This window comes from Chiloscyllium plagiosum, unplaced genomic scaffold, assembly GCF_037043375.1.
Source record: "Chiloscyllium plagiosum isolate Xiang-an unplaced genomic scaffold, Cpla_swu_hap1 HiC_scaffold_7, whole genome shotgun sequence".
NCBI lineage: Eukaryota > Metazoa > Chordata > Chondrichthyes > Orectolobiformes > Hemiscylliidae > Chiloscyllium > Chiloscyllium plagiosum.
Genome location: NW_028270145.1, coordinates 53372168 through 53399054, shown reverse-complemented (window position 1 = coordinate 53399054; position 26887 = coordinate 53372168). Strand labels below are relative to the sequence as shown.

The following is a 26887-nucleotide window of genomic DNA, read 5'->3' as shown; positions in this document are numbered from 1 at the left end:
GTTTCCTCCCACAGTCCAAAGATGTGCGGGTCAGGTGAATTGGCCATGCTAAATTGCCCGTAGTGTTAGGTTAAAGGGGTGGATGTAGGGGTATGGGTGGGTTGCGCTTCGGGTCAATGTGGATTTCACCAGTTTCCTCATTTCTCCCTCTCCAACCTTATCCCAGTTCTAACCTTCTAACTCGGCACCACCCTCATGACCTGTCCTACCTGTCCATCCTCCTTCCCACCTATCTGCTCCACCCTCCTCTCCAACCTATCACCATTACCCCCACCTTCATCTACCTATCACACTCTCAGCTACCTTTGTCCCTAGCCCTACCCCCTCCTGTTTATCTCTCAGTTCCCTTGGTCCATAAGCCTCATTCCTGATGAAGGGTTTATGCCTGAAACATCGATTCTCCTGCTCCTCGGATGCTACCTGACCATCTGTGCTTTTCCAGCACTACACTCTTGACATGGGAAATCATGTCTCACTAACTTGATTAAGTTTTTTGAAGAAGTAACAAAGAGGATTGATAAGAGCAGAGCGTTGGATGTGATCTGGTTACTCTCAGTAGACTGGTTAGCAAGGTTAGATCACATGGAATACAGGGAGAACAAACCATTTGTATACAGAATTGGCTCGAAGATAGAAGACAGTGTGTGTTGGTGGAGGGTTGTTTTTTCAGACTGTGACCAGTGGTGCGCCACAAGGATTGGTGCTGGATCCACTGTTTTTTGTCATTTATAGAAATGATTTGGATGTGAACATAGGAGGTACAGTTAGTGAGTCTGCAGCTGACACCAAAATTGGAGGTGAAGTGGACAGCGAAGAAGGTTACCTCACAGTACAACGGGATCTTGATCAGATGGGCCAAAGGGCTGAGGAGTGACAGATGGAGTCTAAATTAGATAAATGTGAGGTGCTGCATTTTGGAAAGGCAAATCAGGGCAGGACTTATATATTTAATGGTAAGGTCCTGGGGAGTGTTGCTAACAAACAGACCTTGGAGTGCTGGTTCATACCTCCTTGAAAGTAGAGTCGCAGGTAGATAGGATACTGAAAGAAGGTGTTTGGTATGCTTTCCTTTATTGGCTAAAGCATTGAGTATATGAATTAGAAGGTCATGTTGCAGCTGTACAGTACATTGGTTAGGTGACTTTTGGAATATTGTGTGCAGTTTTGGTCTCCCTCCTATGGGAAGGACGTTGTGAAACTTGAAAGGGTATAACAAAGATTTACAAGGATATTGCCAGGGTTGGAGGTTGAATAGGCTAAGGCTGTTTTCCCTGGAGTGTTGGAGGCTGAGTGAGGGGTGACTTAAAGAGGTTTATAAAATCATGAGAGGCATGGATAGGGTAAATGGACAAGGTATTTTCCCTGTGGTGGGTGAGTCCAAAACGAGAGGGCAAAGGTTTAGGGTGAGTGGGGAAAGATTTAAAAGGGACCTAAGGGGTAACGTTTTCATGCAGAGGGTGGTGTGTGTATGGAATGAGCTTCCAGAGGACGTGATAGTGGCTGGTACAATTACGGCATTTAAAAGACATCTGGATGGGTAAATGAATAGGAAGGGATTAGAGGGATATGGGCCAAGTGCTGGCAAATGGGAGTAGATTAATTTAGAATATCTGGTTCGCATAAATGAGTTGGTCCAAACAGTCTAATACGGTGTTGTACATCTCTATGACTCTCTGACTCTGAGAGAAAACATTCCTTTGCACCTCAGTTTTAAATGAATCTCTACTTATTGTGTAATCATGGCCACTAGTTTGAAATCCGGACTAATGGAAATATCTCTTCAACAAGTGCCCTGTTGAGCCCCCTCAAAATCTTACGTCTCAATGAGATCACCTCTCATTCTTCCAAACTCTGATGACTAAAAGCCTAACTTGTTCAGTCCTTCTTCCCAGGGAACAGCCCAATGAATTCATTTTAAACTACCTTCAATGTCAGTATATTGTTTCTTAAATACAGGGACCAAATCTGTGCACAGTACTCCAGGTGCAGCCTCACAACATACCCTGTTGTAACAAGATTTCCCTGTTTTTAAATTCAAACTCCCTTATAAGAAAGGCCAGAATTCTATTTTCTTTCTTAATTACTTTAAAAGTTGCTTCAGGAATTTGGTGTTAGTCTTACATGTATGTTCAACAGAACTGGTTTTGAGTGATCAGTGTTTTGCTGTTATTTTAGGAGAGGATGCCGTTTTATCATCCCCAGACTCACAGACTTACAGTGGCTACCAGTCCAACAAGAGCTCAATTTAATGTTCTCATCATTGTGTTCACATCTCTTCATGGTCCCTCCGGCTTTGCATCCCCTGGGGAACTCTGCATTTGACCAAATCAGTCTTCTTGTACTTTACTGATTTATTTTGCCTCAATCACTGGCAGCCATGCCTCTTGCCCTCTGTTTTGATACACTTAGAAGTGTAATAACTTTTGAAAAAATATTTTATGTGGAAGAAGTCAAAAGTCCCCAAAATATGACTGCATTTTAACAGAATGGATCCGAGCACATAATATGACTTATCAGAAATAGTGCGACACCAATTTGCAGCTATAGAGCTAAACATCTCCCACCACCAGGTTATAGTCCAACAGGTTTATTTGGAAGCACTAGCTTTCAGAGTGCTGCTCCTTCATCTGGGACAGCAACTTTGTAATTTTTAACTTTGTACCCACAGTCCAACTCTGGCACCTCCAAGTCATAGCAACAGTTAATAGTTATTGAGGCTTTTATAAAGTAAATGTATAAATATTTGGGAAAATATAGTGTGGTTAAGGACATTCAAATGGGGCTAAATGAGCAGGTACTCTGGAGAATTGTAACGGTGCTCTGGGCCTTATTAATTTTGTGTTTTCCATTTTGAACTGAAGAGCATGTGCAATCTTAAGTTGGTATGTACATAGTCAATCTTTATGAATAGAAATATTGAAGTAATCATTTCAGTGCTAATTCCGTTGTCCATTGTCCTTTTGCACACTGTATAGAATCAGCACTTGGATTAGCCTTTATTCCTGATAAAGGGCTTTTGCCCGAAATGTCGATTTTGCTGCTCCTCGGATGCTGTCTGACCTGCTGTGCTCTTTCAGCACCACTAATCCAAAATCTGGTTTCCAGCATCTACAGTCATTGTTTTTACCCATAGAATCAGCATTGTTTGTTTATGTGTCCAGGTCAAGATGAATTCCTGTAAGATTGATGAAGTGTTGTGGTGTGGTATAGTCACATTTTACACTGATGCAGTGCTGTTCTACAAAATGTAACACACAAAAACACTGCAGCTGCTGAACCTGAAATAGAATATGGTGAATTCTACAAACACTGAACAAGTCAGGCAAGTGAATTGACCTTTTAAGCAAAGACACTTGCTTTATTGCTCTTCTAAAGTTGGGTAAAACACATTGTTAGCACAGTGAGTGTAATGAATAGTAAAGTGTTCAATTCAGGTCCCTATCATTAATAACCTTCACCCTGACTCAATCAATTCAGCCAAAAAAGAAAGCTCTCAGGCAAAAGATTTGTCCAAGTACTCTAAACAATCGTGGCAAATTAATGATACATACAGTAAGTCCCCTATCAAAGAAAATGATGCATTGGCTTTTGAAATGTTCATTAACGAGAAAGTGAATACTGCAGATCAGAATCAAGATTACAGTGGTGCTGGAAAAGCACAGGACAGTAGCATCCGAGGAGCAGGAAAATCGACGTTTCGGGCAAAAGCCCTTCATCATCAACATTTTGAAATGTTCAGTTTGCTGTGAATTGTGAAGGCTTCGGTCTCTATCGCAAAGTATCTAACTCACCTCAAATGGAAAGCGTTATAGTTATATAAAGGATCAAGTTAAAATACAATCAGCATTGTAATCCGGATATTTGCAGCGCTGGTGCTTTGTAAATTGAGTGTAATCATCCTCAATTTTACCACCAGCACAATGTTGCATGTGTTTACCGAGTCCTACCGGCAATTCAGACAAACATTTTCCCAACAGACGGTAAAGTGCGGGATGTTACATGTGGAGTAGCCAACCCTGGCTGCAGCCGCAGGTTCACTGATAGATGTTGAATGTTTGCACTTGTTGCACAGAGAAGCTGGTGTTCAGTCAGCAGTGCAGTGGTATCTCTCACCCCCCCTGCTGTCAGCTCTCCGCAGTTGCTTGTGTCCGCTCTCATGGGTGCAGACAGCTGCTGTGGCCCCTCGACTACACGCTGCACTTTCCCTTTGCTGAGGCACAAAGCGCTTCTCTCTAGCTTCTGCACTCTGACGTCAAAAGGAGTTGTTTTTGCTCCCAGCTGTGGGGCTTTAAATGTGAGGAGATGATTTTCCCAGCAGCCAGCTCCTCCTGACTCGATCGTCCTCTTGTTTGCAAGAAGTCTGTACAGCTGCTGAGCCCATGATCTCCCTGGCCATGGTCGCTGCTCATAGCTCGTCCCAATCCTCAGCATCATCAGAATGGATCTCTTGCCTGGATAAAAGGTAGCGAATGTCATCTGGGAACCTTCAACATAGGACAGGAAGTAAAAATAATGCGATCAAGATTTCTTAGCAATAGCTCGACTCGGGTTTCTTTCGGTTCTGCAGAAAATGAAATCAAGGGGATGTGATGATAACAAAGACGTTTAATGATTTTAGAATAGTCCACAATAGCAGGCAGGCAGGTTGGAAGATGGTTACGCGGTTAAGATGTTTTCTTTCGACCTCTGAATAATATCGATTACATATGTATAATACATATATCATGCAGTACAGACAATTTTCCTTATTCCTACATCAGACCTGGTTAGCTGCTTATTTGAATGCACAAGTAAGCACCGCGATAGGAGAATGGTGTTATTTTGTATATTTAAATCCCACAAGTATTGTAGATCCATGTAAATATCCACCTTAAAACGCGACACCGGTATTTTTTTGCAGACAATTATTACAAACTTTGATTTTTAATATTTTATGTGAAAGATGTATATTTCTGAACCTCGTGTTTCAGTGGGGATAAGGTGATGTAAGTTTGGTGTCCATTTCTACCAGCCTCAATTGGAAGAACGGCAAGATAACGTGGGAATGTAGGCCTCCCGTGTACATCAAAGCGATGTGATAATTTATAGATTAGAAATGAATAACGTTATGTGATTTATACTTGGGCAACTAACCATTTCTGCCGGCAGTAAAGCTTTGGAATACACTCTTGAAATCTAAATCAATGTTTTATTCATAAGGTTACACAGGACCCTTTAAAACTAGCTCCAGTAAAATGAAATAGTTGATGGCTGAAGCGTGCTCCTGATGCACGTGCAGAAATTGTGATGATTGTTAATTGGTTCCTTTTAAAATGGTTTTGATTTTAAAATGTACACAAACATTTTTCAATATTTATGTTGATATCCATAGGGCAGTAGACCCCAATAATCAAACACGGGAAACTTACACTTTGACAGTGTGTATGCCATTCAGTGGTATACTGGGGATTGACTAAAATTGAATGTTAAATTACACGTTAAGTTAAAATAGAGTTTGAACAACTAATTCCAAGGCAGTAATATAAACTCAAATATTAGATGATAGTTTACCCTGTGAGTTATGTACAGGAGGGATTATATGATACAGATGATCTAAAAAAACGTATCTGACAAGAAAGTAACAGCAGTGAAAGCAAATTATGTAAAAATTCATGAATTATTACAAGAAACATTAAAATTCACTTCAGGCTTATAGAATCAGAATTATACAGGAGGAAAGGGCTTTCAGTCCATTAAGTCTGTAACGCTAAAAATATGCTACAGCACAACCCATCCTAGTCACACTTTCCTGTACAAGTCCCATACGAATGTTATGATACTTAAAGTGCTCATCCAAGTACTTTTTAGAGTTTATGAGGTTTCCTATCACAACTACTCTCCCAGGCAGTGCATTTCAGTTTCCAACCACTCTCTGGGTAAAAATGTTTTTCCCCTCTAAACCTCCTACCTTTCACTTTAAAACGATACCCCTTGTCTCTGACACTTTGACTAAGAGGATCAGTTGCTTTCAATTCACTTTTGTCCATGCCTATCATAATTGTATAGACTTTTATCAGGTCCCCCCTCAACCTACTCTGCTTCATAGAAATCAGCCCAAACTTATCCAGCTTCACTTCACAGCTCAAGTGCTCCATCCCAGGCAACATCCTGATGAATCACCTTTGTACCCCTTTCAGTACAATTACATCCTTCCTATAGTGTGGTGACCACAATTCATATTGTATTCCAGCTGTGACCTCATCAAAGTTTTGCACAGCTCCAATGTAATATCCCTGCTCTTATAGTCTATGCCATGACTGATAAAGGCAAACATCTCATATGCTGCCTTAATATAGAACATAGAACAGTTCAACACAGGAACAGGCCCTTTGGCCCACCATGTCTGTGCCAACCCTGTATGCCATTCTAAATGAATCCTATCTGTCTGCACATAGTCTATATCTCTCTATTCCCTGCCTGTTCATGTGTCTGTCTAAATACCACTTAGAACCAGATATGATAGCAATGTTTTATCAGTGCACTTGGCAGCATGCTCCATGCATATATCACACTCTGTGTAAAAAAAAATTACTTTGTACAGCTCCTTTAAACTGTCCCCCTCTCACCTTAAACCTATACCCCCAGTATTTGATACTTCCACCATGGGAATAAGACTGACTATCCACTCTATCCGTGTCCCTCAATTTTATGTGCTTCTATCAGGCCACCTCTCAGCCTTTGTTGCTCTAGCAAAAACAATCCAAGTTTGTCCAAACTCTCTTTATAGCTGATACTCTCCAATTCAGCAAAATTCTGGGTAAACCTTTTCTGTATCTTCTCCAAAGTTTCCATATCCTTCCTATATTGTGGCAATCAGAACTGTACACCAAATGTGGCCTAACTAAAGTTATATATGGCTGCAACATGATTTGTCAACTTTTATATTCAATAGCCCAGACTGATGAAGGCAAGCATACTGTCCACCTTCTTTACCACCTTATCCACATGTGTTGCCATTTTCAGGAAGCTATGGACTTGCACCCAAGATCCCTCTGTAAGGCAATGCTGTTAAGGGTCCTGCCATTAACTATATATTTTCTACTTGCATTTGATCTCCTAAAATGTGTCACCTCACACTTGTCTTCTGCTATTCCTTTGCCCAGCTTTCCAACTGATCCATATCCTTCTATATCCTTTGACAGCCTTACTCATTATCCATAACTCCACCAATTTTTGTGTCATATGCAAACTTACTAATCAGGCCACCAACACTTTCATCCAAACAATTTATATATATTACAAACAACAGAGCTCCCAGCACTGATCCTTATGGACACCATTGGCTACAGACCTCCAGTCAGAAAAATACCCCTCCAAACTACCCTCTGTTTTCTATAGCCAAGCCAATTTTGTATCAGGTTTACCAACTCACTATGGATCCCATGTCACTTAATCTTTTGAACCAGCCTACCATGAGGGACCTTGTCAAATGCTTTAGTAAAGCCTATGTAGACAAGATCCACTGCCCTTCATCAATCATCTTTGTTACTTCCTCAAAAAACCCAATCAAGTTATTGAGACATGATCTCACCCACACAGTGTCATGCTGACTATCCCTAAGAAGTACATTGTTTTCCTAATGCACATAAATCCCATCCCTAAATATTTTCTCCAATAATTTTCCCAACCACTGATGTAAAGCTCACCAGCCATTAATTTCCCCTTGGATTGCCCCTGTTGCTCTTCTTTAACAATGGAACATTGGCCAAAGAGGATACATAGATTTCTGGCAAGGCTTCAGCAATCTCCTCTCTTAATATTGTAGGATCAATCAAGTCAGGCACTGGGGACTTATCTACCCTAATGTTTTTCAAGACATCCAACATCCCCTCCTTCTCAACACTGATGTAGGATTGTAGAATCCCGAAGTGAATAAAGCAATCCATTCTGGCCATTGAGTCCACAGCAACCCACTGAAGAGCATTCCACTGAAACCCACCCCATCTCTGTTACCTTGCATTTCCCATGGTTAATCCACCTATTCTACACATCCCTGGACACTATGGGCAATTTAGCATGGCCAATCCACCTAACCTGCACGTCTTTGGACTTTTGGAGGAAACTGGTGCACCTGCAGGAAACTCATTCAGACATGGAGAGAATGTGAAAACTCTACACAGCCAGTTGCCCAAGGGTGGATTCAAACCCAGGTCCCTGGCACTGTGAAGCAGCAGTGCTAACCACTGAGCCACCCCATGCTCTAGAGCATCAAGATACTTCTCTCTAATCTTACCATCATCCATGTTCTTCTTCTTGGTGAATACCGATACTCTATACTGTACCCACTTCCTCTGGCTCCACAACTAAATTACCTCCTTTGTCCTTGAGTGGAGCTATCCTTTACCTAGTTACCCTCTTTCTCCTAATATATGAATAAAATACCTTGGGATCCTCCGTAATCCTACTTGCCGAGAACATTTCATGGCCTCCTATAGCCCTCCTAATCCCTTGTTAAAGTTCTTTCCTGTTTCCTTTATATTCCTCAAGAACTTGCTTGATTTCAGTTTCCTAAACCTCACATATGTTTCCTTATTATCATTGATTCAATTTCTCTCGTCAGCCAGGGTTCCTAAATCTTGCCATTCTTATCTTTCATCCTCACAGGAACATGCTGGCCCTGAACTTTAATGATCTAACCTTTAAAACACTCCCACATGTGAGATGTAAATTTACTCTGAAACAGCTGACCCCAATCTAATATTTCCAGTTCCTGCCTCATCCTGCCCTTCTTGCAACCACCTTTCGATAAAGGCTACAATATCATAGTCCCATGTATTAATCCAGGCCCTAAGTTTATCTGTCTTATCTGTTATACTCCTTGTATTAAAATAAAGATACTTTAGACCATCAATCCTGCCGTGTTCATTAATCTGGCCCTGCCTTTTCTTCCTAATAGACGTACTTGACTCAACCTTCTCCTTAATGAATCCAAAGTGGAGCGTTTAAATTACAGTAATGGTGAATAGTTCCTTTTCTGACTGAGGAAGCTGTGGCACTAGCAAAGCTGTCCAGTTTAGGTGCATCTGTCTTTCTTGTACAGGTCCCTAGAATAATCTAGATATCTGAAGTTTTCCCTCCTACACCAGCTCTTCAGCCACCTATTACCTTGCTATTTCTAGCACATGTTATAATCCCGAGATTGTAACTGGAGCTCGGAATCCCGCTTTTCCATTTTCTACCTAACTCCCTAACTTCCCTTTCAGGACCTCACTTCTCTTTCTACCTGTGCTGTTAGTACCAATATGGACCATGACCTCTGGCTGCTCACCCTCTCCTTTCAGAATGTCTTGAGGCTGCTCAGAGCCATCCTTGAGTTTGGCACTAGGGAGGCAACAAATATTTTGAAGTTTTAATCTTGATCACGTAAATGCCTATTTGTGGCCCTGACTATACAGTCCCCTATCATTACTGCTCACTTACGCTTTACCCTCCCTGCTGTAAAATAGTACCAGTCATGGTGCCATTGATCTGGCTTCTACTGTTGTTTTCCACTGAGAGGCCAGCTTCCCCAACAGTATCTAAAATGGTTTACTTGGTTGAGAAGGGAATAGCCATAGGGGACTCCTGCACCGCCTGCCTGCCCCTCCTGGTGACCACCCATCTACTTGGCTGAAACTTTAGTGATTAGATTAGATTAGATTACTTACAGTGTGCAAACAGGTCCTTCGGCCCAACAAGTTCACACCGACCCTCCGAAGAGCAACACACCCAGACCCACACCCCTACATTTACCCCTTCACCTAACACTACGGGCAATTTAGCATGGCCAATTCACCTAACCTGACTGTGAGAGGAAACCGGAGCACCCAGAGGAAACCCACGCAGACACGGGGAGAATGTGCAAACTTCACACAGACAGTTGCCCGAGGCGGGAATTGAACCTGGGTCTCTGGCGCTGTGAGGCAGCAGTGCTAACCACTGTGCCATGTGTGGCCACCTCCTTGAAACTCCTATCTATAAAACTTTTGCCTCCTGTATGCTCCTCAGTGAGTCCACTGGCTGCTCCAATCGATCCACAGTGAAACCTAATGCTTACTAAAGCCTGCACTTTGACCACACAACCCCACTCCAAAATGGCCGCTCCAATGAGAGCTTGCCTCCTTCTTTATGTGCTGCTGTCATATCTCCCAGAGTCCTCCTCAGCCATTTCTCACCACTGTATTATGGCCTCTGTAGTTCACCCTTACTATCCTATTAACCTGTCCTGCCACTTTCAGAGATCTGTGGATACGCACCACATGCACTCTGTTCCTCTGAGCTTCTGAGTGTCTTGCCATTTATTGTGAACTAAGAGAAAGTGAGGACAGCAGATGCTGGAGATCAGAGTCGAGTGTCTGGTGCTGGAAAAGCACAGCAGGTCAGGCAGCATCCGAGGAGCAGAAGAATCAATGTTTCGGGCATAAGCCATTCATCAGGAATGAGACTCAAGAGCCAAGGGGGTAGAGAGATAAATGAGAGGTTGGTGGGGCTGGAGGGCAGCTAACTGAGAGTGTGATAGGTAGATGAAGGTGGGGGTAATGGTGATAGGTTGGAGAGGAGGGTAGAGTGGATGGGTGGGAAGGAAGATGGACAGGTAGGACAGGTCATGAGGGCGGTGCCAAGTTAGAAGGTTAGATCTGGGATAAGGTGGGGAGAGAGAAAATAAAGAAACTGGTGAATCCACCTTAATCCCGTGTGTTTGGAGGGCCTCAAGGTGGAAAATGAGGTGTTCCTCCTCCAGGTGTCGGGTAGTTGGGGTTTGGGGTTAGAGGAGGCCCAATACTTGCATGTCCTTGGTGGAGTGGGAGGGAGAGTTAAAGTGTTTGGCCACGGGGCAGTGGGGTTGCTTTGTGTGTGTGTCCCTGAGATGTTCGCTGAAACTTTCTACAAGTAGGAGTCCTGTCTCCCCAGTGTAGAGAAGACTGCAATGGGAGCAATGGATACAGTAAATGACGTGTGGAAGTGCAGGTAAAACTCTGATGGATGTGGAAGGCTCCTTTAGGGCCATGGATGGAGGTGAGGGGGGAGGTGTGGGCACACGTTTTGCAATTCCTGCAATGGCAGGGGAAGATGCCGGGAAGTGAGGGTGGATTGGTGAGAGGCGTGGACCTGACGAGGGTCACAGAGGGAATGGTCTTTACAGAATGCAGATAGGGGTGGGGAGGGAAATACATCTCTGTTGGTGGGTTCCGTTTGGCAGATATGGCAGAGGATGATGAGTTGTATGATAGGCTGGGGCCTATTTTCTCTGGAGCATTGGAGGCTGAAGGGTGACCTTATAAAGGTTTATAAAATCATGAGGGGCATGGATAGGGAAAATTGAAAGATCTTTTCCCTAGGGTGGAAGATTTAAGAATTAGAGGGCATAGGTTTAAGTGAAGAGGGGAAAGATTTAAAGGGGACCTCGGGCAACTTTTCCATGCGGAGAGTGGTGTGTGTATGGAATAAGCTGCCAGAGGAAGTGGTGGAGGCTGGTACAATTACATCATTTAAAAGACATCAATAGGAAGGACATGGGCCAAATGCTGGCAAATGGGACTGGATTTAGTTGGGATATCCAGTCGGCATGAACAAGTTAGACCAAAGGGTCTGTTTTTGTGCTGTACGTCACTATGACTCTATCAGCTCCCAGTGATTGATCTTATTTGCTCTCATAATTTACTTTTTGTAGATATTGTAAACTTTTTAAGCCTTTCAAGTGTCAATTTCCCTCAGTTGAGCCATATCTTTGGGATGGATTTTTGTGTAGGTGCTTCACTATGCGTGTGGCCATACTCGGTTTTTTGGAGGAAATCTGATTTCCCCCAACATTTCTGACCTGGTGTCATTTCCCTCAGGCCTGTTTGAGTGTTGGACCGAGTGTGCAAAACACACACCTGTCCCTACTGAGGTCAGATTCCCATTGTTTTGACTTTTCACACTCACTCCTCATACACTCGAACTTGGCTTGCAAACTGCATTGTAAACCTGGGCGCTGTGAAAAGCCATAAAGAGCTTGTGAGTTCACATTTGGACAGGTGTGTAGCTCGTGATCTGTCAAAGTATGCACACCGGGTTTTCCTGAGTGGGGGTGGGGTAGCTTTGGCCTTTATCTCCAGGTTTAGAGCTAGTTGTTTCAAATCCCACCGTAGGAGTGGAGGAGCTAGATGGATACTTGAATGTAGTGCTGAGGGAATGCTGCCGTATTGGGGAATATTTCCTTTTAGATCAGATGCAAAACCAGTTTTGATGATATAGCATATTCCGTGGCCCTAAGAAAAGAAGAGCAGGGAATTTTCATGATGTCGTGGTGAAATTTTCTCTCTGACCAACTTCATTAAAAAGGATTGAAAAAGTAAATTATTTATCACGAAGCACTTTGCAATATTCTGAGGACTTGATAAGAAGCTATGCACATGAATTGCAGTTGTAGCTTTTTAGTTAGAAACAGCATAATGTAAAATATGTTTAAATTCTACTTACTGGATCTTTACTAATGGCTCACGACAACATGTTTGGTTAACTTTATTTGTACTTCTACAAGGTATTTAAACAAAAGAAAAGCTGTGCATGCATGAGATAGAGAGAGAATGCCCAATAGGTTTAGCTACAATTAACTATGAAATACCATGAAATGTGGGCGGCACGGTGGCACAGTGGTTAGCACTGCTGCCTCACAGCGCCGGAGACCTGGGTTCAATTCCCGACTCAGGCGACTGACTGTGTGGAGTTTGCACATTCTCCCCGTGTCTGCGTGGGTTTCCTCCGGGTGCTCCGGTTTCCTCCCACAGTCCAAAAAAAAAAATGTGCAGGTCAGGTGAATTGGCCATGCTAAATTGCCCGTAGTGTTAGGTAAAAGGGGTAAATGTAGGGTAATGGGTGGGTTGCGCTTCGGCGGGTCGGTGTGGACTTGTTGGGCCGAAGGGCCTGTTTCCACACTGTAAGTAATCTAATCTAATCTAAATCCTCTGTCTTTCACCATATTGTGCTTTAGTAATGCCTGTTTCCATTGCTGACCATGGAGTACTATATAGCACAGTGGTAATGCTCTCACTGCTGTGTGTGGCTCCAAGTCCCCTTCAGTGGGCATCAGGACATGATTTAGGCTAACACTGCATTGCAGTACTGAGGGAATGTTCCATGGACTGAGGTATCATTTCTTGGATAAAACATTAACGCAAAATCCTTTATATCTTCTGAAATGGATGTAAAAGATTCCACAGCAAGATTTCAAAGAGGAGCAGAGGAATTCTCCCGTGTCCAAATAATATTTATCCCTGAACCAAGATCACCATAAAGGATGATTTGCTTGTCATTACATTCCTATTTGGAAAGGTTGCTGTGTTTCTTATATTTCAACAGGAGCTTCAGTTCTCTGCCCAAAGGCGATTCTAATCCACAGTACCGTGAACTGTAGCGTGGACAGGGCAAGGAGGCTCAGCTGGAATGTGAAGTTGGCAATAATCTGCTCCACACCAGCTATCCAGTCATCTGTTCCAATCAATTCTTTAAAGAGCTGGAACATACACTTTGCCCTGTTTGTTGCATCCTGGAGTTATGAACAATGATGGTACGGGCTGCAATTTCTTTCTATGACATGGCTGAAAAGGCAACTGTCCTTCCCTAAATGGCTGCCTTTGTCATGTGCTGGGAGGATCTACGGATGATACTCACTGTGCCATAAGATATTCACAGCTATAACTACATTTCCAAATTGTTTAATTGCTTATAAAGCTTGGTGGGACATCTTAAGGTCTTGAAAGATCTTATGTAAATGCAAGTTATTTATTTTTCCTTCAGTTACAACATACTGCAATATTATATCAAGCATTGATATAAGCCTTGGTTATCTCTCCAGAAGCTAAGAGCCAGATATTAAATTTAGATGTTAGCACATTTTACAAATCAATAACTTTTAATGATTTATGGAAAGGTTGTTCAGATGTAAGTCTTAAATGCAGTTCCATTCACATTAAAAAAATCTTAACAATCTGTTGCAGTCATGGAAGACCTTGAATTAACTCTACAGAGGCTGGTATTCTGTCATGAAGTCACTCTTTATTTCCATGGCGGATGTCCTTGACACTGATCCAACTCCCTCAGAGCTAGCATTCAGAGTGAACAGGGTGTCTGACACTCCAGTTTTTTTTCTTTTTTTTTCTTTTTTCTTTTTTTTCTCGAGTGAAGAAGGTGACACTCCTGTTTATTTAAAAAAAAAATTCTCCACACTACCACCTAACTGCGGTAGTGTTTATTTTTTCTCCTGCACCCATGTTGTATGTGTGCAGGTGTGAGACACAGTGAAAGACACAAGGTGCACAAACCTTTATTCAGTTTCCACCACCAGGAAGAAAGGAAACACCCAAGTCGCACACTGGTCCAGCTCCCTCAGAGCCAGATCTCAGAGTGAACAGAACCTCTGACACTCCTGTTTATTTATTTTTTAATAAGATGTCTGACACTCCTGTTTTTTTTTACTTTTTTTTCTTTCCCCACACTACCACCTAACTGTGGTAGTGCTTATTTTTTCCCCAGCACCCATGTTGTGTATGTGCAGGTGTGAGACACAGTGAGAGACACAAGGTGTACAAATCTTTATTCAAATTCCCATCACCGGGAAGAAAAGAAACACACGAGTGGCCAGTGACAAGCACTGCCCTTCACATCAAAGGGCAATGCTGTGTGATCGAACAGTGAAGGGGAGGGCAGGGATTAAATCAAAATAGAGTTGGAGGGGGAAATAATACACTCCACTCCTGGCGGTGTCCACCTCTCCCTGAACAGCACACTCCAGTTTATTTTTTTCTTCTTTTTTTTTCTAAAACTCCTGTTTTTTTTCTTTTTTCTTTTTTTTTAACCCCCACACTACCACCTAAGTGCGGTAGTGCTTATTTTTTCCCCAGCACCCATGGTGTGTGTGTGTGTGCAGGTGTGAGACACAGTGGAAGACACAAAGTGCACGAATCTTTATTCAAATTCCACCTCCAGGAAGATAGGAAAACACCCGGGTGGCCAGTGACAAACACTGCTCTTCACATCAAAGGGCAGTGCTGTGTGATCAAAACAGTGAAGGGGAGGGGAGGGACTAAATCAAAATAGAGTTGGACACACTCCAGTTTATTTTTTCTTTTTTTTTTCTTCTTTTTTCTATAATTTAACTCCACGCTACCGCCTAACTGCGGTAGTGCTTATTTTTTCCCCAGCACCCATGGTGTGTGTGTGGAGGTGGGAGACACAGTGGAAGACACAAAGTGCACAAATCTTTATTCAAATTCCACCACTAGGAAGATAGGAAAACACCCGGGTGGCCAGTGACAAACACTGCCCTTCACATCAAAGGGCAGTGCTGTGTGATCAAAACAGTGAAGGGGAGGGGAGGGACTAAATCAAAATAGAGTTGGACACACTCCAGTTTATATCTGTCAGCGAGAGCTCCCTGATTGGATCAGATTAAGAGCCTGAATCAGGGAACCCATATCCTATGTGGACCACCTGGCTGATCACATTACAACCACTTTATTCCTTCCCCTCTGAGTCAGAGAACATAGGCTGTTTTTATTTTGTAGCTCCTCCTGGGTGTTTTAGTACCAGGTCAGGTTCCTCTGACTCTACATTGGATGCACACAGCGTGTAATGTTCAGGAATTCACCTCTTGTGCCTGGGGTCTTGGGGAAATTCATTCCCTTCTTCCAGTGGCAAAGACATCAATGTGGCAGCATCCACTGTGTCCATCTCAGAATCTGAGGTCTCTTCAATGCTTGATGGAGAAGGAGACCCCAGGGGTTCTGACAGCCTTTCTGACTGTTCCGAAGAGCAGGACATGTTTTGCTCTCACACTGTTTGCAAGTTTGTGGCTTTCATATGGTCCAAGTGCTTGTTCAAAACTATCACTCCCTACCTGAACTTTATATATCCTTTGTTCATTGACCAAACCTCTTTCTCATGTAGGTCCATTTCTGTAGTTTCTACACCAACCTTTGTCCTCTGTAGTAAACTGTCTCTTGCTCAGCGCAGTCTGGCATCTGGCACTGGCCCTCCTGATGCTGTTTCACCCTCTCCTCTCGGTCTGGGAAGATCAGATTTAACCTGGTGTGGCATCTTGTTGGAGCTATCCTGTAGTTGCATGAGGGGTGGTACTACAATCAAATAGGAACCGGGACAATTTGGTATCTAGCGAAGCTGTAGGCTGTTTCTTCAAACTTGTCTTCAAAGTTTGAGCTGCTGTTTCTGTCAGACCGTTGGATGACAGATGGTATGGAACTGTCTTTATATGTTGAATCCTATTTGACTTTAGGAAATGCTCAGATTCTCTGCTGGTAAACAATAGCTTATTATCTGTGACCAACATTTCTGGGAGTTGGTGGAGGCTGATACAATTGCAACATTTAAAAGCCATCTGGATGAGTATATGAATAGGCAAGTTTTAGAGAGATATAGTGGTCAGGTCCACGCGCCCCTACAACCCACCCTCCCATCCTGGCACCTTCCCCTGCACCGCAGGAACTGTAAAACCTGCGCCCATACCTCCTCCCTCACCTCTATCCAAGGCCCTAAAGGAGCCTTCCACATCCATCAAAGTTTTACCTGCACATCCACTAATATCACTTATTGTATCCATTGCTCCCGATGCGGTCTCCTCTACATTGGGGAGACTGGGCGCCTACTAGCAGAGCACTTTAGGGAACATCTCCGGGACACCCGCACCAATCAACCACACTGCCCCGCGGCCCAACATTTCAACTCCCCCTCCCACTCTGCCGAGGACATGGAGGTCCTGGGCCTCCTTCACCGCTGCTCACTCACCACCAGACGCCTGGAGGAAGAACGCCTCATCTTCCGCTTCAGAACACTTCAACCCCAGGGCATCAATGTGGACTTCAACAATTTCCTCATTTCCCCTTCCCCCACCTTACCCTAGTTCCAAACTTCCAGCTCAGCACTGTCCCCATGACTTGTCCGGACTTGTCCTACCTGCCTATCTCCTTTTCCACCTATCCACTCCACCCTCTCCTCCTTGACTTATCACCTTCATCCCCTCCCCCACTCACCTATTGTACTCTATGCTACTTTCTCCACACCCCCACCCTCCTCTAGCTTATCTCTCCACGCTTTAGGCTTACCGCCTTTATTCCTGCTGAAGGGCTTTTGCCCGAAACATCGATTTCGCTGCTCCTTGGATGCTGCCTGAACTGCTGTGCTCTTCCAGCACCACGAATCCAGAATCTGGTTTCCAGCATCTGCAGTCATTGTTTTTACCTTAGGGATATATAGGTCCAATGCTGGCAAATGAGACGAGATTAATTTAGGATATTTCGTCAACATGGAGCGTTAGATCAAAGGGTCTGTTTCCATGCTGTAAATCCATGACTCTGAGTCTATAAATTTGTGTATTGCAAAAGATGCGTGCCATTTTTCTGTCATTGTTCCGGTGTTTGACTAATGAATTATTCATATCCAACTACTTTGAGTGGTTGTCTACAATTACTAAGAACATTGACTCCTTGAAAGGTGCTCAATAGGCAACTTGTAAGTAAATTCAGGGTACACCCATTCATTCCCATGAATGTGGGGGAGCTGATGATGGGAACTTTTGATACTCTGGGCACTGCCCCACCAACACAGCTATGTGCGCATCCAGTCCTGGCCATCAGGCATAACTTCTCAACAACATTTTCATTTTGGAAACCTCTGGATGACCCCGGTGGAGTTCAGCCAGTATTTGGCAGCAAACTTTGCTTGGACCAATCATTCTTGCTCTCCATTACAATATGATCTATGGAGATCTGGTCTCTCTGGGTCCAAAGTGGTTTCAGTTGTGGTTGTGATGGACCTGTAGTTTCCCCCATCGCTAGCAGCTGTTTCAGTTTTGCCAGGACAGGATTGTTCTGTGTCCAAATTCTGCTATTGTCAGCTATGACTAGAACATTTAAAACTATTACGGACACTTCCAGTGGTGGTATATCCGCCAGTGGGAGGTGGCTCAAAGTGTCTGCATTTGCTACTTGGCCTCCAGGAGGGTGTTCCAATGTGTAATTATATGTGCTGAATTTGGCCTGAAGCTCTGGGCAGCACTGCCTTGACTTCTTTAAGCAGACCTAATAGAGGTTTGTGATCCATTGTTATTACAACTCTACATCCATGAAGGTGGAGACAGTAAGGATTGCAGATACTGGAGGCTAGAGTCAATAGCTGAGAAGCCAGAGAAGCACAGCAGGTCAGATAGCATCTGGAGGAGCAGGAACATCAATGTTTCAGGGAATCCTCATCTAACTGCAATTTGCAAGTACAAATGCCTCATGTCCAGCTTGGAGAAGGACAGCACACCTGCTAGCTTTGTGTATAAGCCCTCTCTGCAAGGAATTAGGTATTTATCCAGTTGCAAAAAGTTTGTTCAGAATGCCCACAAAGGCGAACGGACCTTTTGGGCTTCATAATCGGTACCACTGGTGCTGCCCATTCCACATGCTGTATTGGTTTGATAATTCCTTCGCTTTCCAGCTTTCTGTACATGACACTGGGTAGCCTTACAGAATTGTGAAATTGTTTCCTGGTCAACATGTAAGTGGTCTTGGCTCTTCAATGGCTGGGTTGAATGATTTAAGTTTCCCAAATAATGGCATGATGCCAGAAATGCTTGCCCCAACTCAAAGACAACTGTTGCGAGCAAGTTTCTTAAAGAATGTGCTTTACTCTCATCACCACTGAAATAACTTGAGAGAGGCTGGTATCCCATCACCAAGTTGCTCTTTATTTACTTATGGAAAGTCCTTGACACTGGTCCAGCTCCCTCACATGCCAGCTCTTGGACTGTCAAAATGTCTGACAATCCTCTTTTTATCCGTCTGATTGGACCAGATTAACAGCTCTCGTCAACTAACTCATATTCTGTGAGATCCACCCGGCTATCCTTGTTTCAATCGCTACAGAACTTGTACAAAATACTGTTCTATAAAATATCAAAATAAGTGAACCAGCAGCGTGACTCAAGCTGATTAACCTGAGTTATTCATAGTTGTAGGTCTTCTTAAACTTGAAGCTGTCTGTGATTTTTATAAGAAGCAGAATCCAAATTCATGTTTAACAATGTAGATTGATTTTTATGAGCATTGTACTGCAATTCTAAGTGCAAAAGCCAATGCCATTCAACTTGAGTTTGTGTATAGGTATATACAATTTTTGTTATTACAATTTGAGAGATAATGGTAATTCTTCATTGTCTTGGCAGTAATAAAAGTCAACCAAGTAGGGAAGGGTAGCTGGTTCCTTAGTGAATCCATTGATTTTTAACAAACTCTAGGAGCTTTCATCATTGTGAGCATAGGAAACGTTTGGAAAATGAAGGCTACAGAACATGTGCCCTTCCCCAAAGAATGAATGTTCTCTGATGTACTCCCAAAAAGGGATTAATTTGATTTGCATACAATACTTAGTGACACTTTGCAGATTACTGGGATAAAATCCTATTCTATCACATTTTGGCTGTCACATACGTCCCTTGAATATACAACATAACAACGTAGTATAGGTCCTTCGACCCTCAATGTTGTGCCGACTTGTTGAATCAATCTGAAGCCTATCTATCCTACACTATTTCATTTTCACCCATGTTTATCCAATGACCATTTAAATGCCCCTGAAGTTGGCGAGTCTACTGCTGTTGCAGACAGGGCGTTGCATGCCCCTACTACTCTCCGAGTAAATAAACTACCTCTGACATCTGTCCTGTATCTATCACCCCTCAGTTTAAAGCTATGTCCCCTTATGCTCGCCATCACCATCTGAGGACAAAGGCTCTCACTATCCCCTCTGTCTAACCCTCTGATCATCTTATATGTCTCAATTAAATCACCTCTCAACCTTAGAGTCATAGAGTCATAGAAATATACAGCATGGAAACAGACCCTTCGGTCCAACCCGTCCATGCCGACCAGATATCCCAACCCAATCTTATCTATTTATCCTATCCATTCCCCTCATGATTTTGTAAACCTCTATAAGGTCACTTCTCAGCCTCCGACGCTTCAGGGAAAATAGCCCCAGCCTGTTCAGCCTCTCCCTGTAGCTCAAATCCTCCAACCCTGGCAACATTCTTGTAAATATTTGGATAGTTAAAGTCCCCCATAACAACTACCCTGTTACTCTCACTCCTATGCAGAATCATCTTTGCTATCCTTTCCTCTACATCTTCAGAACTATTTGGAGGCCTATAGAAAACTCAGAGCAGCTGACCTCTCCTTTCCTGTTTCTAACCTCAGCTCATATTATCTCAGTAAGAGTCCTCAATTGTCCTTTCTGCCACCATAATACTATCCTTGACTAACAATGCCACACCTCCTCCTCTTTTAACATCTTTTCTGTTCTTACTGAAACATTTAAATCCCTGAACCTGCAACAACCATTCCTGTCCCTGCTCCACCCATATCTCCAAAATGGCCACAACATCAAAGTCCCAGGTATCAATTCATGCTACAAATTCACCTACCTTATTCCGGATGCTCCTGGCATTGAAGTAGACACACTTCTAACTACCTTCCTGCTTTACGGCGCACTCTTGCAATCTTGAAACATATTTCTGACCTCACTACTCTCAACTTCCTGGACAATGGAACTACAATTTAAGGTCCCATCCCCCTGCTGAGTTAGTTTAAACCCTCCTGAAGAGCATTATCAAATTTCCCTCCAGGATATTAGTACCCCTCTGGTTCAGGTGTAGACCATCCTGTTTGTAGAGGTCTCACCTACCCCAGAATGAGTCCAATTATCTAGATATCTGAAACCCTCCCTCCTGCACCATCCCTGTAGTAGTTGCTCTCTCTCCCCATTCCTTGCCTCGCTAGCATGTGGCACGTGTTACAAACCAGAGATAACAACTCTGTCTGTTCTAGTTCTAAGCTTCCACCCTAGCTCCCTGAATTTCTGCCTTAAATCCCCCTCCCTTTTCCTACCTATGTCGTTAGTGCCTATGTGGACCACAACTTGGGGCTGCTCCCCCTCCCCCAGAGGAAAGGAAAGGAAATTTTTCAACTCAAATCATAATAATTTTAAGAGTGGAATGAAAGCATATATTTTCTGATTCAAAGTATATCTCATATGCCCTAATGATTGTTTGATGCTGACTGTACAGAGTGACTAGGAGATGCACAAGATTCATACAGGTCATTCCACTATAGCACGACAGTTGTGTTCTTTTGCAGCCTGGCACTACAGAAACTTGTGCTTTGGAAAACTGCTATAGAAAATCCCGCTGTAGAAGATGGCTAATAGAAAATCGCTGTGTTCATTCAGTAGAAAGTTTGAGTTACCCAAACAACATCCACAATTCGTCAATTGCGTTTTCGATAATTTGCGCTGACGAAACATGTGTTTTCGCAGAACGACCTGTATGTTTTATTTACTTTCCTACATGATTTTGGCTTTTGAGATTTAGGTTAATTAAACATCAATGAATGATCTTTGTGACTTCTTTTCAAAACTACACTGATTCTGTGCTCATGTTGTTGGTAAGTATGACTTCTGCATTTGGCTTGTGAGTTATTGGAGTCTGTACTAACTTCTGCTACTTTACACAAGAGAATGTACCGTGACAGTATATTTGCAGGTCAGCAGCAGCAGAAAGGAAGTCTTTGCCATTACTGCATTGACATCAATTACTAATACATAGCACACATCCGTCTAATAACTGAGTAGGTGATATCAAAAATAATAAGAGAACTTTCTAGTCATCAATGTAATGCAAAAATATGCAAATATGAATACTAGACTGAAGAGAAACGGTTGCACCTCATTTAGTTTTGTTAATTTAAGACAAACTTTTCAGAGTAGTGTTGACAAGTGAACCTGTAGTGGTTAACATTGAGTTTAATCAAAGAATCCCGACAGTGTGAAAGTATGCCATTCGGCCCATCGAGTTCATACTGACCCTCTGAAGACCATCCCACCTTGACCCAGACTCCTGCCATATCCCTATAACCCCTACATTTCATGGTGCATCCCTGGGCATGCCTGCACATCCCTGGGCACTATGGGCAACTTAGCACGGCCAATTCACTAACTTGCACATCTTTGGACAGTGGAAGGAAGCCAGAGCACCCGGAGGAAACGCATGCAGACACAGGAAGAATGTGCAAACTCCACACAGACTGTCAGCTGAGAGTGGAATCAAACCTGGGTCTCTGACCCTATGAGGCAGCAATGCTAACCACTGATCCACCGTGCTGCTTTGTTTCATCTTGTTCTTGGCATTCTTTAGTAGGTGTACTGAAGCCTGATTGGAAAAGAACAAGATTTACTCTTAAACACCAAAATAAAGCTATTACTCTTGCCAAACATAGGATGGTCCCAGCCCAGGACAGACAGTTCTGCAGACCTATCCCTGGGTCTGCTTTATTATATTTTCCTAATTAACCTGTTTACAGCTGTTATTACACACGTCTGTAACAGGTGGGTCTTGAACCCAGGCCTTGCAGTCCAGGAATAGGGATATTACTGCTGTACCACAAGAGGGCCCGAGGGTCTACTTTATAAAGGGCTCAGGTGATGAGTTCTAGCTTAGCAGGCCATTGCCAGTTCCCAAGAGTTGTGAGCTCCATAAGGAGATTAGTTAGTGATTCCCCATGGGCCGTGTACTGTTTACTACAGTAAGTAATGCATGCTTGTGCAGGTGGTCAGTGCTGTGATCTTTAATGTTTCTCACATGTTCTCTGTGGACTGGAGCATGTCTTTAATATTTAAGTGTTGCCTTGACCTATCCTTTCCAGGTCATTGCTGAGATACACCTTACAGAGAGGCAGTCCTGAATTACTTGCTTCCTAGTATGATAAGTTGCTAAGTGTTTCTAAATGTACAGCTCAGAAAAAAAAGTTTAACACTTTGAAGCTGATGACTTAAATGTAACAGATGCTTCCAAAGCATTTTACCAGTCTTTCAGTTTTCTCCCTTCCCTCCTCCAGAAAATCACAGTTTCATTAGAAAGAGTTCTTTGGAAAAACTCAAGGTATATAATAGGTGACTTAGTGTTTGGTAGCAGATTTCCCCATATTTACCCTTGCACAAAGGGTTGTTAGTCCAATGATAGTAACTCGCTCATGATTCACAACCATGTGTTTTTATAACAGGCTTTAATGCATTTATTGATAAAGGTCTGACATGTTAAATGATACGCAAATAATAAAACCTGGTTCCTGATGTACATAGTTTTATTTTCATTTGATCACAGGACGTGGGCATCAGTGGCTAGGCAAATATTTATTGCCCATGCTAATTGCTTAGAGAGCAATGAAGAGTCACTCACATTGCTGAAGGTCTGGAGTCACATGTAGATCTGACCAGCTAGGTCCTGAAGTAACTAATAAACAATGATTGTTGTAACGATTCTGTTTACTTCCTTCAATAGAAAGTATTCAATTATTTTTAACAGCAACAACAACAGCATTTTATGCACTCTTCTGATGTGCCATTAATCAACACAAGGGACTGTATGAAAGGAAAAAGTCAAAGGAACACATTTCAAGACTTGGAAAAAGCAATTAAGGCAGTGACCAAAAGTTTATTTGAATTTACGTTTTTAAGATATTTAAAAGAAGATATAAAATTGTTTTGGCATAGGGATTAGGAAAGGAGTTCCATACAGAGGGCCCAAGGGGTCTGAAGATGGGATTAAGAGGGGATACACAAAAAACGGAATTAAGAAGATATAAAGCTGGACGGTGTTCCAGAGACTTGTTAGGACACAATGATTCAAGAACTTAACGATAACATTGAAGATTCTTCTAATCCGGTAATTTAGGGTATAGGTTGCCAGTGTAGGTCAGCATGATGAACAAATAAAACATATTTTTGGGAAAGCTGCATTTTGAACAAGTTTCTTGATAGGAGGCCAGAGTGATGGATGTTTCACAAATCACATTTCGAGGTAATGAAAGCATGGTTAAAAGGAGCAGGAGAAAGTGTGGACTGCATTTCAGTGTAGAGAATGTGGTGCTGGAAAAACACAGCAGGTCAGGCAGCATCCGAGGAGCAGGAGAATTGACGTTTCGAGCATAAACCTTCATCAGGAATGATGGAGCAGGAGCAGGAACTGAGGTAGAAGCAGAACATGGTGCTGTTATAAAGGTGGAAATAAATAACTTGGGTTTGGGGTTTGTTGTTTCAATCTGGATCTACTAGAATGCTAAGTAGGAGTAAGTTGTGACTCATAGATGACAGATGTTCTTTTGTCATATTTCCATCACTTCCCTTTTCTCCATATTGCAGCTTTTGATTATTGCTTATAGCTTATTATTGCACTGGTATTACTAAACAGTCATTTCAAGTTAAAAGACTTATTTGATCTCCTGCGGCATCAAAGTGGTTTAAATCACATCAGATTGCATCCCATCTTGATAGCCAAGCATCAAAAGATTTTTAAAAATTAACCTGGAAACTTTACATCCTTTCCTCTTTGATGTGTGGTGTACATTGTGAACCTGTGTTAATGAAGGTTTCTAGCAATAATGTCAGTTTAGAGTGGACTGAAGTCCATGAAAAGCATCTTGGGAGACACTATTTATAGATGGGAAAGGTCAGAAATGGAGAATTAGCAGTAATTTACTTTTACAGAATCACTTACATTTATATAGCACTTGGCTGTTTCAAAATTAGGATATCCCAATCATAGAATTCTAGAAATATATAGCATGGGAAGAGATCATTTGGCTCATTTTGTTTGTGAGGCCTAAATCTCATTTTTCAGCTCATCTAAATTGTCGCATATTGAGCGAACCTGCAAATGTTCTTTAAGTGCAATGAGCATTTCACCTTTCACCCTTCCAGACAGTGAAGTCCAGACTACCACCAACCCTGAGTGAAAATACATTCTTCTCAATTTTTCTCCAGTTGTCTGCCAATTGCTTTATATCTATGGCTCTGAACATTGACCTTTCAAAGAAGTGTAAAAGGAGATTAGAAAGATAGGGAAAGGTGGACATTAGCTCTTTTAATTAAAGGTGTCATTAGTACAGTAGTTAAAGATGATCTTAGCTCAAAAAGTGAGATGTGGAATCAGTTTTGTTAGGGATAAGAAGTAGGAAAAGTATGAGGTCAGTTTTGGGAGTTGTTTATAGGCTCCTTAACAGTAGAACTACATAAACAGGAAGAGATAAATGAGGTGTACAGGAAATATGCCTCAATAATTATGGATGATTTTACATATATATTGGGTGAATCAGACTGGTAAAGGTAGCCTGGAAAATTAGTTCATTGAGTGTATTTATGATAATTCCTTAGAACAGTATGTACTGTAGCCAACCTCAAGACTTGCAAAATGGGATTTAGGTCTGACAGACAAAATGAACCAAATGATCTCTTCCCATGTTATATAATTCTAGAATTCTATGACTGGGACATCGTCATATTGAAACAACCAAGTGCTATACAAATGTAAGTGATTCTGTAAAAGTAGAGTACTGTTATTTCTCCATTTCTACTCTCGATGTGGGAGTGAGCAATGAGACTGGATTAATCAATAACCTCATGGTAAAGGAGCGTCAACGTGACAGTAATTATAAAATGATTGATTTCACATCTGACTTGAATGGGCAAAGTGTGGGTCTAAGATTAATGTTTTAAATCTGAACAAAGGTTGTGGCGATATCGTGGGAGTGTAGGAGAATGAGAGGTGAACTATATAAGATCCTGAAGGACTAGGTATTGAGGATAGATACTTGTTTAGGAGGCTGGGGTATATAGGAACATGGGTAATAGGAGCAGGAGTAAGCTGTTTGGCTATTCAAACCTGCTCCATCGTTCAATATGATCATGGCTGATCACCCAACTCAGTACTGTGATCCTGCTTTCTCCCCATACCTTTTGATCTCTGTAGTCCTAAAAACAGTAAATAACTCCTTCTTGAAAACATTCACTGTCTTGGCCTTATCTGCTTTCTGTGGCATTCCACCGGTTCATCACTCCCTGGGTGAAAATGTTCTCAGTTCACTCCTAAATGGTTTACCCTGTATCCTTCAACTGTGTCCCCGGTTCTGGATTCCACAGTCTTTGGGAACATCCTTGCTGCACTTATCCTGTCTCCTCCTGTTAGAATTTTATAGATTTCTATAAGATTCACCCTGTCATTCGTTTAAATTCCAGTGAATATAGATTTTTTTTAGATTACTTACAGTGTGGAAACAGGCCCTTTGGCCCAACAAGTCCACACGGACCTGCCGAAGCTCAACCCACCCAGACCCATTCCCCTACACCTAACACTACAGGCAATTTAGCATGGCCAATTCACCTAACTTGCACATTTTTGGATTGTGGGAGGAAACTGGAGCATCCAGAGGAAACCCACGCAGACAATGTGCAAATTTCACACAGAGAGTCGCCTGAGGCGGGAATTGAACCCGGGTCTCTGGCGCTGTGACGCAGCAGTGCTAACCACCGTGCCACCCTAACATAGTCCTAACCCATCCAATCTCTCTTCTTTCATCAGTTCTGCCATTCAAGGAATAAGTCTGAGATAATGTTGGGAATAAATATCTCCCTTTTAAGATATAGTTTAGGAAAATTCTTTTTCTCAGGATTTTTAGCATCCGAGTTAGATGGATTTTTGACAGACCAGGGCATTAAGGGTTTTGGATTTGACATTGATACCACATCCAGATCGACCATGATTTGATTTAAGGTAGGCAAGAAGGGTCTACTTCTTCAATAGACACTGCTGCAGTGTCCCTCCTATCACCTTTGTCGAGACACTACATATTGATATCAACTTCAATTAAATCTCTTTGCCCCCTCTGCTGCAAAAGAGACAATTCTATCCAGTCTTTCCTCATTGCTACATTTTCCTGATCTTCTAACTCTTTCCTCTCAACTCTGGTCTCTCTAATATTCTCTATGGTATTTATAATTGTTG

The 26887-nt window shown here is 42.4% G+C and overlaps 1 protein-coding gene across 4 annotated transcripts in view; it reads left to right on the top strand.

Moving 5' to 3' along the window:
• The first annotated feature begins 4190 nt into the window (after positions 1 to 4190).
• LOC122551557 (rap guanine nucleotide exchange factor 4) overlaps positions 4191 to 26887 on the top strand; it is a 293650-nt gene continuing 270953 nt past the window's right edge. For 3 of the 4 annotated variants that reach the window (XM_087989018.1, XM_043693619.2, XM_043693618.2), the window contains exon 1: positions 4191 to 4462. Coding sequence is in view for 2 of the 4 variants with exons in the window: in XM_043693619.2 (XP_043549554.2) it covers positions 4380 to 4462 (83 nt within the window). In the remaining 2 variants the exon portion in view is untranslated. The remainder of the gene's footprint in view (positions 4463 to 26887) is intronic. The other variant, XM_087989022.1, reaches the window with a different exon arrangement.